The sequence below is a fragment of the Papio anubis genome, unplaced genomic scaffold, assembly GCF_008728515.1.
Source record: "Papio anubis isolate 15944 unplaced genomic scaffold, Panubis1.0 scaffold66, whole genome shotgun sequence".
Taxonomy (NCBI): Eukaryota; Metazoa; Chordata; class Mammalia; order Primates; family Cercopithecidae; genus Papio; species Papio anubis.
Window position 1 is genome coordinate 230,914 of NW_022166823.1, and position 16,716 is coordinate 247,629.

General features: G+C 38.2%; 1 protein-coding gene across 5 annotated transcripts in view; it reads left to right on the plus strand.

Moving 5' to 3' along the window:
- Window positions 1–266: 266 nt before the first annotated feature.
- Window positions 267–16,716, plus strand: part of LOC116273418 (zinc finger protein 112) — a 31,578-nt gene continuing 15,128 nt past the window's right edge. For 2 of the 5 annotated variants that reach the window (XM_031662468.1, XM_031662470.1), the window contains exons 1-2: window positions 267–1,387; window positions 15,377–15,425. In XM_031662468.1, coding sequence (XP_031518328.1) covers window positions 15,411–15,425 — 15 coding nt within the window. In that variant the 5' untranslated portion in view covers window positions 267–1,387; window positions 15,377–15,410. Of the gene's footprint in view, window positions 1,388–7,624; window positions 15,426–16,716 lie in introns of those variants that run through there. The other 3 variants (XM_031662469.1, XM_031662471.1, XM_031662467.1) reach the window with 2 other exon arrangements.

Below are 16,716 nucleotides of genomic sequence, written 5' to 3' on the forward strand. Positions count from 1 at the left end.
ACAGCCCTTCCATTTGGCTTATGACTCGCATTTCTTTCTTTCTTTTTTTTTTTTTTTTTTTGAGACGGAGTCTTGCTCTGTCGCCCAGGCTGGAGTGCAGTGGCACAATCTTGGCTCACTGCAAGCTCCGCCTCCCGGGTTCATGCCATTCTCCTGCCTCAGCCTTCTGTGTAGCTGGGACTACAGGTGGCCGCCACCGCACCCGGCTAATTTTTTGTATTTTTAGTAGAGACGGGGTTTCACCGTGTTAGCCAGAATGGTCTCGATCTCCTGACCTCGTGATCCTCCCATCTCGGCCTCCCAAAGTGCTGGGATTACAGGCGTGAGCCACCGCGCCCGGCCAGTGACTCGCATTTCATCATCAGTAGTTAAAGCAGAGGAAACGTGGGAACCGATTGCTGTTTCTGCTTATGGCCTCATCAACGGCTGCATCTGTTTTCTGTGGATTCTTGGCATCCACGTTCTTGTGGATCTTGCAACAAACACATTATGGTAGGTAGCAACAGCACTATCAGTTTCAGACGCATCCACACCAAAATGGAATAAAAAAGTAATCCAAAGAAAGGTTGAGATCCTGTATTCCTTAAATTCGGTGTCCAGTACAAGTCAGCCCAATTTCCTTTCAGTACCTGCATTTTTAGCGCACACATCGCTTCCGTTCTGTAATTCTTTTTTTTTTTCTTCCTGTATTGCAAGCTTCTCCGTTCTCTCCTTTATGGGATATTTTCTTGGTTGGTAGATAGGTAGGTAGATAAAGTCCGATTTGGTTGAGTTTATTTGGGTTTGTGTCGCTTTTGAAGAAAAAATAAATTTCAAACTCTAGGGGGAAGGCAGTAGAGCTGGACTAGCAGTAGAAAATTAGACGGCTAACCAAAAGAGAATAGTGACTATACAAATACTGACTATCCAAACGAGAAAGAGACGACTTAAGGGGAAGTGCTGCCCTGCAAGAAATTCCGGGAATTGTCCATAAGATCCACAGGGTCAGAGACACACGCGCCAGGAAAGGCGCCTTTCATGCACGGTCCGCTGGGGAAAATAGAGAAACATATATACGAGCTCTCTGTCTTTGGAAGCATTTCGGTTCCGGGAAGGGGGAGTTAAGGAATTCCTTTGGGATCCGCACACTCGAAATACGATCCGGGCTGTCAGCTTGGCAGCCTGCACTTGCGTCCCAGGCAGGCAGAGAGGTGGAGAGTTATTCTAGGAATTCTGGGAAGTGTAGTTTGGGAGCCCCGTGTAGTCGGGCAACTTCCGCTCTAGGAGGCTGAGGCCGGCTCCCTGATCCCGTCGGGAATTCTGGGAAGCGTAGTCCAGGAGGTCTCTGCAGGCAGAGCCACTTCCGCCCCAGGTACGCTAGGCCGCGGCCTTCGTTCCTCCCAGAAAGGTGAGCCCTCCCCGCCCTGCGTCCTGCTCCTTCTGTCCATACTGATGTTCCTTTTGCTGGGGGCCGGTAGCAACCGGGCAGTCGCTCTAGGGGAGGAGAATCCACTTGCGGCGAAGGGCGGGATTTGTGTTTTCTTGAATGAGCCTTCTCCAGTGTGGGGCGGCTGGCGCATCCCCACTTAGCGCTGGGAGTCCAGGATCCTACATCGCAGGGACTGGGGATCTCCTGGGTTCTGTGCTCCCCCAGCCCTTTCCCCTGGCCATCAGCCAGCTCTGCCACTTAATAGCAGTGTAATAACAGGCGCATATCTTAATCTCTCTGCCTATGTTTCTTTTTCTTAAAAAATGGTACTAATACCTATCTAATGGAGTTCTTTTGAGAGTTAAATAAAAAGAGTTAGAACAGAGCCTGACAGATGGTAAAAGATGGGTCTCTTGTTATTAGCACTTTTTCATTTTCTGAGAAGCACTCAGTTCCCTGAAAGCGTCTGTGAACCCAGGATGGGGTCAGAGCTCCAGCTGCAGAGTATCCCTGGCCCTTTTCTGATCAGTGAGAGATTTTTCTTTAGGAGAGGTTCACTCCCGGCTCTCTGGGTAGTCCGCTGTAATTCATGCAGCAGTGCTGATTTCTCCCATCCTCCTTTCCTTCTTTAGCCTTGACTTCTTGAAAAAGGCTGCAGGGAGAAGGAGAGAATGATCCTTTGGCAGTTGGCAGCGGAGTCTCACCTGAGTAGTACTTATCATCCTTTCTTTCCAGGGGAGACGATATTTCCTTCATTCCTTGGGCAATTCTGCTCGAAGATGCCCTGATAGTTGTTCAATAAATGCAGAAACGGATGAGGGAGTACTTGGGTATGAGTAATAAAGACAGTATTTAAACATTTAGTGTTGATTATTCTAAGAGTTTGATATGAATTAACGTATTTAATCCTCACAAGAGCCCTTTGAGGCTGGGTTGGGTACTACCATTTTCATCTTAAAGATAAGCAAACAGACACAGAGCATAGGCTGGTTTAGGTCACCCAGGTGGTAAGAGCCTGAGCTGGGATTTGAATTCAAATAGTTTCCATCCATTGCTTTAGTTCTTGATGTGTTTAGTATCAACTTCAGAAGACATGTTTGGATTTTTCTAGAGGACCCTGAAAGCGAAGTTAATGAGCTTTGAATTTTTGATGTCGTTTTAGTTATCTGTAATTTAATTTCACTTGAAATATTTATGGTTCACATTCTAATTATATAAATGATTGCATATTGTAAAAGATTAAGAAAGTATAGAAAGTGTAAAAGAAAAAAATTATGCTAACCACAAGCTATAACAATAACAATATTAATATTTCAATATTTTCCTCTTCGGTAGACTTCTTTTTGAATTTTTACCTATGTTTAACCAAATAAGCTTCATAGCTTTAATTTTCCCTTAAGTTTTTACTACGGAAATTTATAAGCATAGCCAAATGTAATATGACTAAAATAATTCTGTGGAAGCATCACCCAGCTTCAACCCTTGTTAACATTTGCCAATCTTGTATCAACGCCCCGTCCCTATTTTTTTGTTTCAGTATTTTAAAGCAAATCTCTAACATCGACTTAGTATAATATTGTTTGATTGATTGTCATAATTGTCAAACATTGAGGATCATAAATTGCTTATATCCAAGACCGTGAAAGGGAAATGCCAGCAGCTACTCTAAGGTTTTCATTCGTTGCAACTTACAGAATGGTCCTTACTTGGGAAAGCTAGGGGATGCAAGAGAGTTGTATATTGGAGAAGGATGGTGATGAATTTTGTGTTCCAGTATAGAGTTTGCCTTGCCTAAGTCTTGTAGCTCTTTGTTTCTTATTTCTCTGTATCTATATCTATACACTGAAAGTTCTTCTATTTCTAGGACCATGTCATATTTTTCTTTGTGTGCCCAGTACACCGTACAAGGTTGTTAAAGGTTTATGGTTAGAGTAGCTACTCAACAGACAGCTGGCATCAAGGATTTGCAGTGTAGAATTGGAATTAGGTATCAAAATAGAATAGGAATAACCCCTGGAGATATTCCTTAATCTCACTGAATATTGGTAGGTTATAGAATCCACCAACTATTTCAGAGTATTGAAGAGTTGAAGAACAATGATTGGTTATGTTTTGATAATCTAAAAAAAATTTCCTAAGAAACCAGTTGTTAGAAATGATAACATTGGCCGGGCGCGGTGGCTCACGCCTGTAATCCCAGCACTTTGGGAGGCCGAGGCGGGTGGATCACAAGGTCAGGAGATCGAGACCACGGTGAAACCCTGTCTCTACTAAAAATACAAAAAATTAGCCGGGCGCGGTTGTGGGCGCCTGTAGTCCCAGCTACTCGGGAGGCTGAGGCAGGAGAATGGCGTGAACCCGGGAGGCGGAGCTTGCAGTGAGCCGAGATTGCGCCACTGCACTCCAGCCTGGGCGACAGAGCGAGACTCCGTCTCAAAAAAAAAAAAAAAAAAAAGAAATGATAACATTTATAGACCATGCCTTATAACTGAGGTCGTGTTTCCAGGTTTTTAAAACAAGTTTTTAAAAAATGTTTCTACAGTAAAATTGGCTATTTTGTTATTTTTGGTGTACAATTCTATTAAACACAGGTATAGTTTGTATAACAACTACCATAGTCAGAAAAAGAACAGTTCTGTCACCCCAAAAACTCCCCTCATGTCTTCCCTCATAATCACCCCTCACCATATCTGTAACCACTGGCAACTACCATCACCACTAAAACTCTATTTTTGTCTTTTTGAGAATGTCATGTAAATGAACTGATGCTGTATGTAAAATTTGAGACCGGATTCTTTTACTTAGCAAATTGCTCTTGACATTCATCCAAGTTGTTGTATGTATCAATACTTCATTTCTGTTTACTTCTGTTTAACAGAAGTATCCACTTTATGCATATATCACAGTTTATCTATTCACTGGTTGATAGACTTTTTCCCCCACTTTTTGGCATTTATGAAGAGAGCTGATATAAACATTCATGTACAGTTTTTTTTGTGCTTATTTCTGTAGGGTATGAAGCCAGGAGTGGGGTTACTGAGTCATATGGAAAATGTATGTTTAAGAAACTGCCAAACTGTAGTATCTGTACCATTTTGCATTCCCACTAATGATGTAGAAAGTTCCAGTTTATTTACATCTTCATCAGCACTTAGTATTTTTCTTATTTTTTTTTTAAATTTTAGCCATTCTAAGCATTGTGACTTTAATTTACTTTTCCCTAATGGCTAATGGTGTTCAGCAGATATTTTTGTTGTTGTTGTTTCTTTGCCAGCCTTATATCTTCTTTGCTGTAGTGTCTGTATGCATGCTTTGCCCAGTTTTACATTGGGTTATATTTTTCCTATTGTTGATTTTTGAGAGCTATTTATATATTCTGGATGTAAGTCCTTTGTTGGATGTGTGATTTGCAAATATTTCTTCTCAGCCTGTAGCTTGTCTTTTCATTCTCTTAATAGTGTCTTTACAAAAGTTTCTAATTTTAATGACATCTGATTTATCAATGTTATCTTTTTTGGATTGTGCTTTTGATGTCATCTCTAAGAAGCCTGCCTAGCCGCAGGTCATGAAGATTTTCTCTTGTTCTAGAAGTTTTACGGTTTTACACTTAAATCTGTGATCCATTTTGAGTTAACTTTTTTATAATATGTGATGGTTAAGTTGGGGTATATTTCTTTACATATGAATGACCAACCACCCCAACACCACTTGTTCGGGTTTATTTCTGTACCGTGTTCTGCTAAATTGATCTATGTGTATATCTCTTCACCAGTACCAAGATATCATATTTACTGTAGCTTGATAGTAAATCTTAAGACTGGATAGTTTGATTCCTCCCAATTTATTCTTTTTTTCCAAAATTGTTTTTAGCGATTCTGGTTCCTTTGCCTTTCCATATGCATTTTAGAATTGGCTTATTTACATCTACCAAATATTTAGCTGGGATTTTCATTGACATTGTGTTAAATCAGTAGATCTGTGTTTATCACATTGAGTTTTCCAGTTCATGAATATAACATGTCCCTTCATTTAAGTGTTCTTTAATTTCTTGCATTAGTGTTTCATGATTTTCTGAATACAGATCTACACGTTTTGTTTAGACATATGTTACATTACATAATGTATAATTTATTCTTCTAGAGCTATTTTAAATCATATTGTTTTAAAATTTTGGTTTCCGGCCGGGTGCAGTGGCTCACGCCTGTAATCCCAGCACTTTGGGAGGCTGAGGCAGGTGGATCATGAGGTCAGGAGATTGAGACCATCCTGGCTAACATGGTGAAACCCCGTCTCCACTAAAAAATACAAAAAAATTAGCCGGTACTGGTGATGGTCGCCTGTAGTCCCAGCTACTCGGGAGGCTGAGGCAGGAGAATGGCGTGAACCCAAGAGGCGGAGCTTGCAGTGAGCTGAGATTGGGCCACTGCACTCCAGCCTGGGCAACAGAGCAAGACTCCGTCTCAAAAATAATAATAATAATAAAAAAATAAAAATTTTGGTTTCCAGTTGTACATTGTTAGTGTATAGAAACACACCTGATTTTTGTGCGTTGACCTTGTATTCTCTGGTGTTGCTATACTCACTAGAAATTTTTGTTTTTTGGTAGATTCCTTGGGATTTTCTGTAGAGACACATGTTGTGTATTATTAATAGGGTCAGTTTGACTTCTTCCTTTCTAATCTGTATTCCTTTCTAATCTAATCTTTTTCTTGCCTCACTACACTGGCTGATTTTCAGTACAGTGTTGAATAGGTATGTCAAGAGTACACATCTCTGCCTTGTTTCTGATCATAGGGGAAAGCATTTTTATAAGTTCCATTATATTTTTAGTCTGCGAAAGTTCTGTCATGAGTGGATGTTGTATTTTGTCAAATGTTTTTTCTGCTTCACTTTTACTGGAGCTGGTGATTGTTGTGCACTTAAAAGTTTGACAACTACCTGTAGAACAGCCTTATTTAATTTTTTAACATTTGTTGTTTAACTTATCTACTTATGGAGAATTTATTCTTTTTGGTGTACATTTCTGAGTTTTGACAATTGCATTGTCATGTAGACTTCACCACCACAATCAAGATTCACTAGAGTTCCATTGCCCAGAAACATGCCCTTGTGGTACCTTTTTGTAGTCAAACTCTTCCCCAGCTCTTAACCCCAGGAAACCCCTGGTTTACTCCCCAACCCCATTGCCTTTTCCGTAACATCACATGAACGAATCAATGCAGTATGTAGAATTGTGAGTGATGTTTTTCATTTTTCTCTTTGATTTCTCTCATCAGTATTTTGTGTTTGTGTCTTTCAAGGAATTAAACCATTTCATCTATCACTTTGAATTCATTAATGTGCATTCATTTATATTTCTAATGCCTGTTAAGTCTGTAGTGATATCTCTTCTTTCATTCTCGATTTTGGTAATTTGTGTCTTTTTTGTTCTTCATCTAGAGTTTAATTTTTACTAGTCTTTGCAAAGAATCCCCTGTGGGTTGAATTAATTTTGTCCAGGAGCCGGCAAACCTGTTTTTTGAGGCCCAGACTGTAAATATTTCCGTTTTTCCAGTTAACTAGAACTATCAGTACTATTATTTAGGTATTTATATAATGAGAGGAAACTTTAATTGACAAAATTTAAGATATAATGATTGAGTACAACTTAATTGAAGTTCAAGGCTGCTATTCCCTGTCATCAAAATTGACTGTAAATGTTCATCTGTTAATGCTGATTTGTAATGAGATTTTATGTATTTTATCTTTGAAAAGAACTTTTTTAAACAAATAGGTCCTACCAAGTACTGATACTAATCCACAAGCAAATGATTTCAATTGTGAATATTAATGAGTTGAAAGATGTGGTAAACTGAATAATGACTCCCTAAATATATTCATATCCTAATTTCCAGAGCTTGTGAATGTTACTTCACATGGTATGAGAGATTTACTGGTGTGATTAAACTTATGGATTTTAAGATGTGTAGTTTATCCTGGATTATCTGGTTGGGCCCAGTGTAATTACAAGGATTCTTATAAGAGAAAAGCAGAAGGATCACAGTTAGAAGAAAGTGACATGATTAACAGAAGCAGAAATTGGAGTGCTGCAGCCATAAGCCGAGGAATTCCAGCAGCCTCTAGAAATTAGAAAAGGCAAGGAAATGGATTCCGGTGAGAAGCAACCAGTCCTGCTGACACCTTGACTTTAACCCAAGGAAACTGATTTTAGACTTCTGATCTCCATAACTAATAAAGAATAAATTGCATTATTTTAAGTCACCAAGTTTGTGGTAATTTATTATAGCAGCAATAGAAACTAATACAGAAGACATTTAAAGAATTCTTGTAGACTCTTGATATTTACCTTTTAGTTTGTCACTACATTTCAGAATAATCACTTCCAGTGGAAGGTTGGGAGAATTATGCAGTGTGCAGTGAAATGGACTTTGAAATGTGGAAAGGTCCTTTGCACTTGCATCAAGGTCTGAAAACACTGTTACAATTCTGAAGTTTGGGCTCAGATAATATATATGCTACAAATTTATGTGAGAATTGAGATAACAACTTTTGACAGCACTGGAAATTTGTAAAGTAGCTTAGCATTACCTGTGATTCAGACATTAATTGTCTTTGAAATAATTCTCCTACACTGTATGCTTCACAAATAAGTACTGTTTTGCCTTCTAATTTTAGATTGAATTCATTAAGAAACATTATCAAGTCTGCAGCTAAAGCTAATTTCCAATGTCACTCACGCTTGAGGGAAGTTCTTACTCAGAAATATTTCAGTCTCAGCCTTGAGATTTAAAAAAAATCACAATAAAACTTTATTGCTGCTCAGACATTGAACTCTCATGTGGTAGGGCAAGTCAGGATTTTTCTACTTCTCATGAAATTCATGAAACTGATGATGGTTAAATCTTTGAGTTTGAATGAAGTTCACTGTTGCCATTATTGGTTCAATAGCACATGATAGATTAAAATATTCTCTGCAGAGTACCTGCTGATGAATAATACAATGAGTAACCATAGGCTTTAAATACACGTTTTTATAAATCCAACCTCTGCCTCTTTCTGCTCCAACATATCTTTTACCACTATCAATTTTAACACATCATTTAAAACTGCCTCAGGTTTACTGAATTAATATTTGCACCTTCTTCGGTAATATTTTCACCTGTGGTTGTTCCATATAGACTGTTCCTAGAGGCTAATTATTCAACCCCTCAAACTTGGCATTGATTCCTTAAATACACAACATCTGAGCAACATTAGTAACATCTGTGAAATCATCAAGAGCCAAATAAAATTTATCAGAATCATTTCCCTTGTATTTTAATGGTCCATAATGTTGTTCCCATTGTCCTCAACTCTTAGAGCAGTTGGTCTTGCCCAAAGTCTAATAATTGTAAACAAATTTATTTTATCTGGACACATTTTTTTTCCTTCTACAATCAAACATGATTTAATTAACTCATCACTGGTAAATTACTTTCCTTGCTTGGGGCAGAAATAGAAGCTGAATATCGATTAAACTTACCAAACTTGAAGATCTTGAAGCAAAAGACTGTAGTATCTAAAGATTTTTAAAGTGCCCAAGTGGAATAATTAGCAAATCATTACTGAAAGATAACTCACTGACATTTTCTGACATTTAATTATGTTTAAGATCTGAAATAATGGGATGCGCTATATTGACAATGAAAAAATAGATTTCAAAAGGTTGCATGCTTCAGTGTAATTTATTTTAGTGTCTGAAAAATTGGTTTTATCCAAAAATAGTTTGTCTTTTAAAATGGCCAGTGCTAGCAATTAAAATGCAAATAAAAGCCACTGGTTTACTTACATGTGAAACATATTGAGCAGATCTGCATTAGAAATGGAAAGGCTTTCAAATCTGCCTTAAACGTGTTGCACTTTTGATACCATTTTCTGTACTCGCTCATTAGAAAATATCTTACATAGTTTGGGATTGTGGTTAATTAAAACAGGAAAAAAGAAAAGAAACTGAATATCTGAATATCGAAATGTACTGTAGTTGCTACCTCATTTTCATTTTTTTTGTGTGTGAAAAAATTCTGCTCTGATGAGACATTTTATTTAAAATTTTCTACTTTTTCTGACCATTTATTGTGAATTGAGACTATTGTGATGAGTGCTTAGTGTGACAGTGTTGACATATGTCTGATTATTTTAGCATAGATATGTTGTCACTGCATAGGAAGCACAATAAGCATGATAAGCTTTGTCATCTAATTCATTAACAAAATATTTCACCTCCATTGTGCCTTCAAAGTGTAACAAAGTATGTTTTTCTGGTTTTTTTTTTTTTTTTTTCTTGTTTGGCTTGATAAGCGTGTACTAGTAATACAGAAATTAAAGTGTAGTGGTACAGCAATACATATGGTACTTGAAATGCTGTTCAATTAATGGCATTTAACCCAATTGAGTTAACCTAATGCTGAGTCACTGTGGTTTAAATTATGCTTAGCAACAATATGAAGAAATGAGAGTGCCACCTATGGTCTCTGTTATAACTACATAGCCCTGCTGCTGTAATGCAAAAGCAGTCATAGGCTGTACATAAACAAATGAGCATGACTGTGTTACAGTAAAACTTTATGGACACTGAAATTTGAGTTTCATGTAATTGTCACATCACAAAATAATCTTTTTAGGATTTTTTTTCAACCGTTAAAAAGTAAAATTCTTAGCTTACATCCTGTACAAAAACAAGCAGTGGGCTGGATTTGGCCCAGCCGTATTTTGCTAGGCTTGATTTTGTCTAGTGTTTTTGTGTTTTCAATGTCATTGATTTCTGTCTTAGGTTTATTATATTCTTTTTTCTGTTTGCCTTTAAGACCTCTTTTCTAATATATGCATCATTGCTACACATTTCTTTATAATACCTGCTTTAGCTGTATCTCTTACATTTTGATATGTTGCATTTCAGTCTTGATTCCATTTAAAATATGCTCTAATTTATTTTCTAAAAAGTATTTCCACTTCACTGCATCTAATATCTTTTGTAACTAATTTCATTGGTTGCTTAGAAGTATGCTGCTTAATTTCCAAACATTTGGAGATTGTCCAGATATCCTTTTCTTGTTCATTTCTACTTTAAATCTATTATAGTTAGAGAAAACACTTTGTCTGATTTGAATTCTTAGGAAATTAAGATTTGTTTTATGAAAAAGATAACATCTGAGGTAAAAAAAAATTATTCAATGGGCTCAGTAGCAGACTGGAGATGACAGAAGAAAGAATCAGTGAACTTGAAGACAGATTAGTATAAAAATGCTATTTAAGCAACAGAGAGAAAAAAACATTGAAAAAAAAAAAAACGAGCAGAGCCTTTGGAACCTGTGGGACGATATCAGAAGTCGAATACTCCTGTCTTTGGAGTCTCAGGAGGGGAGGAGAGAAATGTTTATTTGGAAGTACTAGCTGAAAATTGCCCAGATTTGGTGAGAGACATAAATTTACAGATTCCAGAAACTCATTGAATACCAAATACGATAAACTCAGAGAAAATCACTTCTGGATACATCATAATCAAACTTCTGAAAATTAAAAATAAACAAAAATTCTTGAATATAGCTAGAGAAAATGACACATTATATATCTGGTAGAACAATGATTCAGATATATGTAGATTTCTCATGGGAAGCCATGGAGGCCAGAAAACTTTGGAACATCATCTTTAAGATTCTTAAAGGAGTTGTCGGTACAAAATTCTATATCCAAGGAAAATGTCCTTCAGGAATGAAGGGAAAAAATGCCACACCTGTGCTAAAAGGAGCACTAAAGGAAGTTCTTTAGGCTGAATAGAAATGATGCTAAATGGAAACTAGGAACTTCAGAAATGATGAAACAGCACCAGAAATACTAAGTTTTTTGGCAAATATAAAATAGTTTTTCTACTCTTTAAAATATGCATGACTTTAAATAGAAATTATAACTTTCTTGACTAGAGGTTTATGTTATATAGAGTAGTATATACAAATGAAACAAAGTGGGGAGGTAAAGGGAACTATTTGTTGGTAAGGCATCTGTATTTTACAAAAAGTAGTAAAACAGTAATGCTAAATACACTGTGAAAGATTAGATATGTATATTACAACCCTGGAGCAACCACTGGAAAAAAAAAAAAAAAAAAGGACATGTAGCCAAAAGCTAATAGATAAAATGAATGGAATAGTAAATAAAAACAAAACAAACAAACAAAAAATCAAATACCCAAAAGAAGGCAGAAAAAGGAGTAATAGAGGGACAAAATCAGGGAAGACAAACAGGAAAAAAGATAATGGTATACAGAAATCCAGCTATATCAGTAATTATAGGAAATGCTAATGGCCTGAATACATCAATTAAAAGAGATTGTAAGATTGGATAAAAAGCAAGAACCAAGTATATGCGGTCTGAAAGAACTCCATTTAAATACAAGGGCATAATTAGTTTGAAAGTTAAAAAGAGAAAAGGAGCTATACTACGGAGTGGCTATATTAATATCAAAGACTTCAGACCACGGGCAGGGATGCCGAGGGACACTATGCCAAGGGTCAGTTCCCCAAGTAGACGTAACAATCCTAAATGTGTACCCCCAAAACAACAGTTACATGAAGAAAAACTGACAGAATTAAAAGAAACAATAGAGAAACCCACAGTTCTATGTAGAAATCTCAACACTCTTTTACCAATAATCGGAACAAGAAGACTGAAAACCAGGAAGGATTCAAAAGACCTGAATAATGCTATCAACATCTTGACCTCATTGACATTTGTAGAGCACTCTATCACTAACAGAATGCACACTGTTTTCATGTGCTTCAGGTTTGATTGTTTCTGCTGACCTGTCTTTGAGCTCGCCGATGCTTCTGCTGCTTATTTCTGATCTGTCTTTCCCATTTGGCTACAGATTTCTGTGTAGTGGGAACTGTGTCAAATTCTCCATTTGCTTATAACCAAACATAGGGATTGGCAGAGAGGAATTATTTGGTACCTGTCTGTGGTTGGTGCAGCTTTCCAGCAGGCAGCAGGAATAGGGACCTTCAACTCAGTGAGAGTGTATTCAAATTTTCTGAAAATAGATGTAGGAGAAATAAAAGATGTGAATATTCTCTGTCCCTTATCTCTGATCAGTTTTGGTGGGATGCTGAAGCCACCCACCAAATGATTTATTTCATAGTGATAACAATGAGGATGGTAGTAACAACGGCTAACGTTGATCAGATTTTATTACCACTCACACTGACTTTCTAATATTATGATGTATGATGAATAGTATGATGTATTATGATGTATTGAACTCATTTATCTCACATAACAACCCAACTTTTATCTTCATTTTACAGATGAAGAACAGAGGCATTGAGAGGTTAATTAATGTGTGTCAGTTTATGCTGCCAGTAAGTGGTGGAGTCAGGATTAAAGCTTGGCAGCTTGATTCTGTAGCCTGGGCTCTTGGCCAAAGCATTCTGCTTTCATTAGGCTGGCGAAATGGGCTTTAGGAGCTAATAATCCTGCAGCAAAACCTTCTTAAAGGTATCATAGAGCAGAGCACATACAAGCTCAGTGTTAAAAGCTAAGGGGATCTGTGATGCAGGTGGGCAAATTGCCTGTGGCTTGTTTTTGTGTGTCTCCTCTTCAGCTAAGAATGGTTTTTACATTTGAAGGGTTGTAAAAAGAAAGAACAATATTGCGCAGAGACAGCATGTGACCCACAAAGCCTGAAATACTCACTATCTGTCCATTTTACGAAAGCTTTCCAACCCCGGCTCTAAGTGAAAAGAGGAGTACAGGAGGTATGGCACATGCAAGGGCCTGGAGACGTTTTTATGAGATCAAGTGATTTACACGGCTGGAGATCAAAGGGGAGAGAAGATTTGCAGAGAACATGAGCAGACAGACATGAAAGATTCCTGTGTGGCTTGCTAAGAATCTAGACTTTATCCCAAAGGCAGCTATGCAAATGTTTTAACCAAGAAAGCAACATAATCAGGCTTTAATTCTATCAAACATGAAGAAGCAACAATAGTCTATAGGATGGCCACTGTGTGACTTCATATTTAACAAGAATTCCCTTTTCTTTTGAATTCTCAAAGTCCCTTGGCTGATTAGTGACCCCGTGCTTGATAAAGGTGATCAGAGAGGTCTAAACTGGAAGGCTATCTTCACACAGAGTGCATGCCTGCAGACATCTACAGTGCATGTTACTGCTCCTTCCTCTTAGCGACAGCTCCAAGAGTATCTTTTAAAAGAGAGAAATGGGGATCTGGGAATCAAGAGGTCTGGCTCCCAGGCCCTTCTCTGTTCCTGGCTTGAATGTTCTCTGACAATTTTCTTGAGAGGCCAAATGGCCTAGTGGTTAATTGCATGGACTTATCCTGCAGACTGCCTCTATTTATGTCCCGGTCTGTGGTTTGCAATCCTCTCTGCACACTGTAGTCATCTGGGGAATTTCATAAAAACTCTTCTTCCACAGATCCTCATTTATGGATCCTGGACTTGGGTCTGGGCGTTGGTATTCTTTTTTAAACCTCCCCATTGATACTGGTTAGCTGGCAGCTTAAGAGCCACTGTCCTAGTAATTGAGAACACAGACCCTGGGCTAATAGTCCTGGCTGTTCTGCTAGCTAAAATGGCAAAGCCGCTTAAAATATTGATGCCTCAGTATTCTCAACTGTAAAAGGAGTTACAAATTGTCCCAACTTCTTGGGTGGTTGTGGGATTAACTGAGGGAGTTAGTTCCTCTAAAGCATATGCGTTGGTCTTCTCACCACATTTTCTGCCTCCTCTCTTGCCCTAGATACCCACTAACTCTCATTCTGTTTCAATAGTCTGATGACTCCTTTCTCTTTGAGCGGCAAATATAGGTCAGTCAGCTTCCAACACTAAGATAGCCCTCATTTTCTCCATCCTCATCCATCCTCCCTCATCATGTATGGGTTTGAGGGCCCTTCCATGCTCTCTCAAAGGACTCCATGCACCCTCTACCCTGGCATCTATCTGGGCACTATATCCCTTTTAGAAGGTGATCCATAAATACTGGATAAGTGAAAGAAACCTCAGCTCTTTTACTGCTGAAGGCTAGATGTTCTCATCACCAATGAGATTTTGTCATAGCTAGACAGAGGATCACATTGTTGTTTAAGAAACGTAGTAGTCTCACAGGTTTCATTAGTCTTTTGTTGTACCCTGTGGGAAAAGGGATGTACCACTGAACTTCCCCTGAGCTCAGGAGGAGTATTTACTAGCCACTGTATTTTTCATAAGGGTGGTCTCGATGTATATAGTATATACCGTGGCAACAAATAAAAGTAAGAAGCCAGAGCTACAGACATTCCAGAAGTTAGGGGTGACTTTCCCGGGACAGAGCAGTAATCTCTGCTGTCCAGATGTCTTACAAAATACATTTCCCAGGGCAATTTTGTGATACAGAATACTATCTGCATCTCTGTAGTTGCAAGGAAATAGAGATCCCTGGTGTAGTTATAATGGGTTTCCTCTGTACACACAGATAATCCTAATAACAATCATATATTGTTGGCACTGTATGGTCTGGATTTTGCAGATGACAGAACTGAAACATTAGAAAGGTTCATGAATTTAACCATGGTTACTCAGAAAGTATAGAGTAGCACCGGGTTTTCAACATAGACATTTTGTTCCCAGAGTCCACTTTTAACCGGTACGTGACATGCCACTGCCTCTCCTTTCCCACCTCTCCCAGGATCAGAATGAGCATGCTGGGAGCTGTAAGGCATGTGAGGCTACTGGGTACAGCTGTGCAGGTTGCTCCATGCATGAGGGCACCCTGCCAGGAGGGCCACGTGGTAGCTGGAATCCAGCCCATGCTACCTGCTCCTTAACGCAGGTGTGTGGCCACATCTGCTGGGGGACGGGACACCTTTTTCTAATTTGCACAAAGATACATTTCCCTTTTAATCGTGGCTTCTTTCGTATTACCCTGTTCTCCCTTCTCAGGTCTCTGCCTTTCTCTAGAACAAGAAAGAGAAAAATGACCAAATTCCAGGTGAGCTGGTTTTCATTTCCGCTATTTTACATGTGACCTCATTTTGCAGTGAGTGGACACATCTTTTTCCCCCTTCTTTGCCAAGGGTAAAGAATGACAACAGGCATTTAGTGTCATTTATGTATCAGGCTCTTGCTTTTGCTTTTGTCCTTTTCTAAAATTTCCTTTTAGTTGTAAATGGGTTTTATTATTTATTTCATAAATAATAGTACAAAAAAAGAATAGAAATTTTAAAATCCTACACCTTATTACCCTGCTTACAAATCTGTTTTTGTCCGTGGTCATTTTTTTAAATATAACTAGTCTTGCAGTAATATATAACAATTTTGAATTAGGCTTTTTATCTGCATAAAATAATAGCAGTTAATTTTTATCATCTAATATTATTGAAGTAAACTGTTGTTATCCCTCTCCCCCCCTTTTCTTTTTCTTTTTCTTTCTTTTTTTTTTTTTTTTCTTCAGTTGAGATGGAGTCTCGCTCTGTGGTCCAGGCTGGAATGCAGTAGCGTGATCTTGGCTCACTGCAACCTCCATCTCCTGGATTCAAGCAGTTCCCTGCCTCAGCCTCCCAAGTAGCTGGGATTACAGGCGCCTGCCACTACACCCAGCTAATTTTTTGTATTTTTAGTAGAGACGGGGTTTCACTGTCTTGGTCAGGCTGGTCTTGAACTCCTGACCTTGTGATCCATACACCTCGGCCTCCCAAAGTGCTGGGATTACAGACTTAAGCCACCGTGCCCGGCTCTTTTCTTTAAATTATTTCCAACTCACAAGCTTTTAAGTTCCTGAGGATTCTTGCAGTTTTACATTGCAGTTATCAGTTTTCCTACAAATAATCTTGACTCAAAAAGCAATCTGAGAGAATTTTGATATTATTTGTCCATAATGTTCTAGGGACTCCAAACTAAAAATATTTTCTCCAAAGTGATGTCTCAGGTGGAATACACAAAATATGGTTTTGTCTAACAAGATTATATTGAAGCTAAAGTTGGGGGAAAAAATAGATGTTTTTGGACAAGAAGAGCTGGATTCTTCTTAGTACCTGTAGCTATGTGTTTATATATGTTTGTATGTCTGTGTGTGTTTCATTATTAATTTTATTAGAGCAATACAGGCTCTTAAAGTTTTTAGTCATACCATAGGATGTATAGGCACTTTGCATCTGTCACACTATTCATGGCCCCAGATGACTGTTAGAGGGGGACCGTAGAGTCATTTGCACTGTTACCTTGAAGATAAGAGGTTCATGTTCATACAGGAAGATAAGCATCTGGCCAACTCTAAAGCCTTT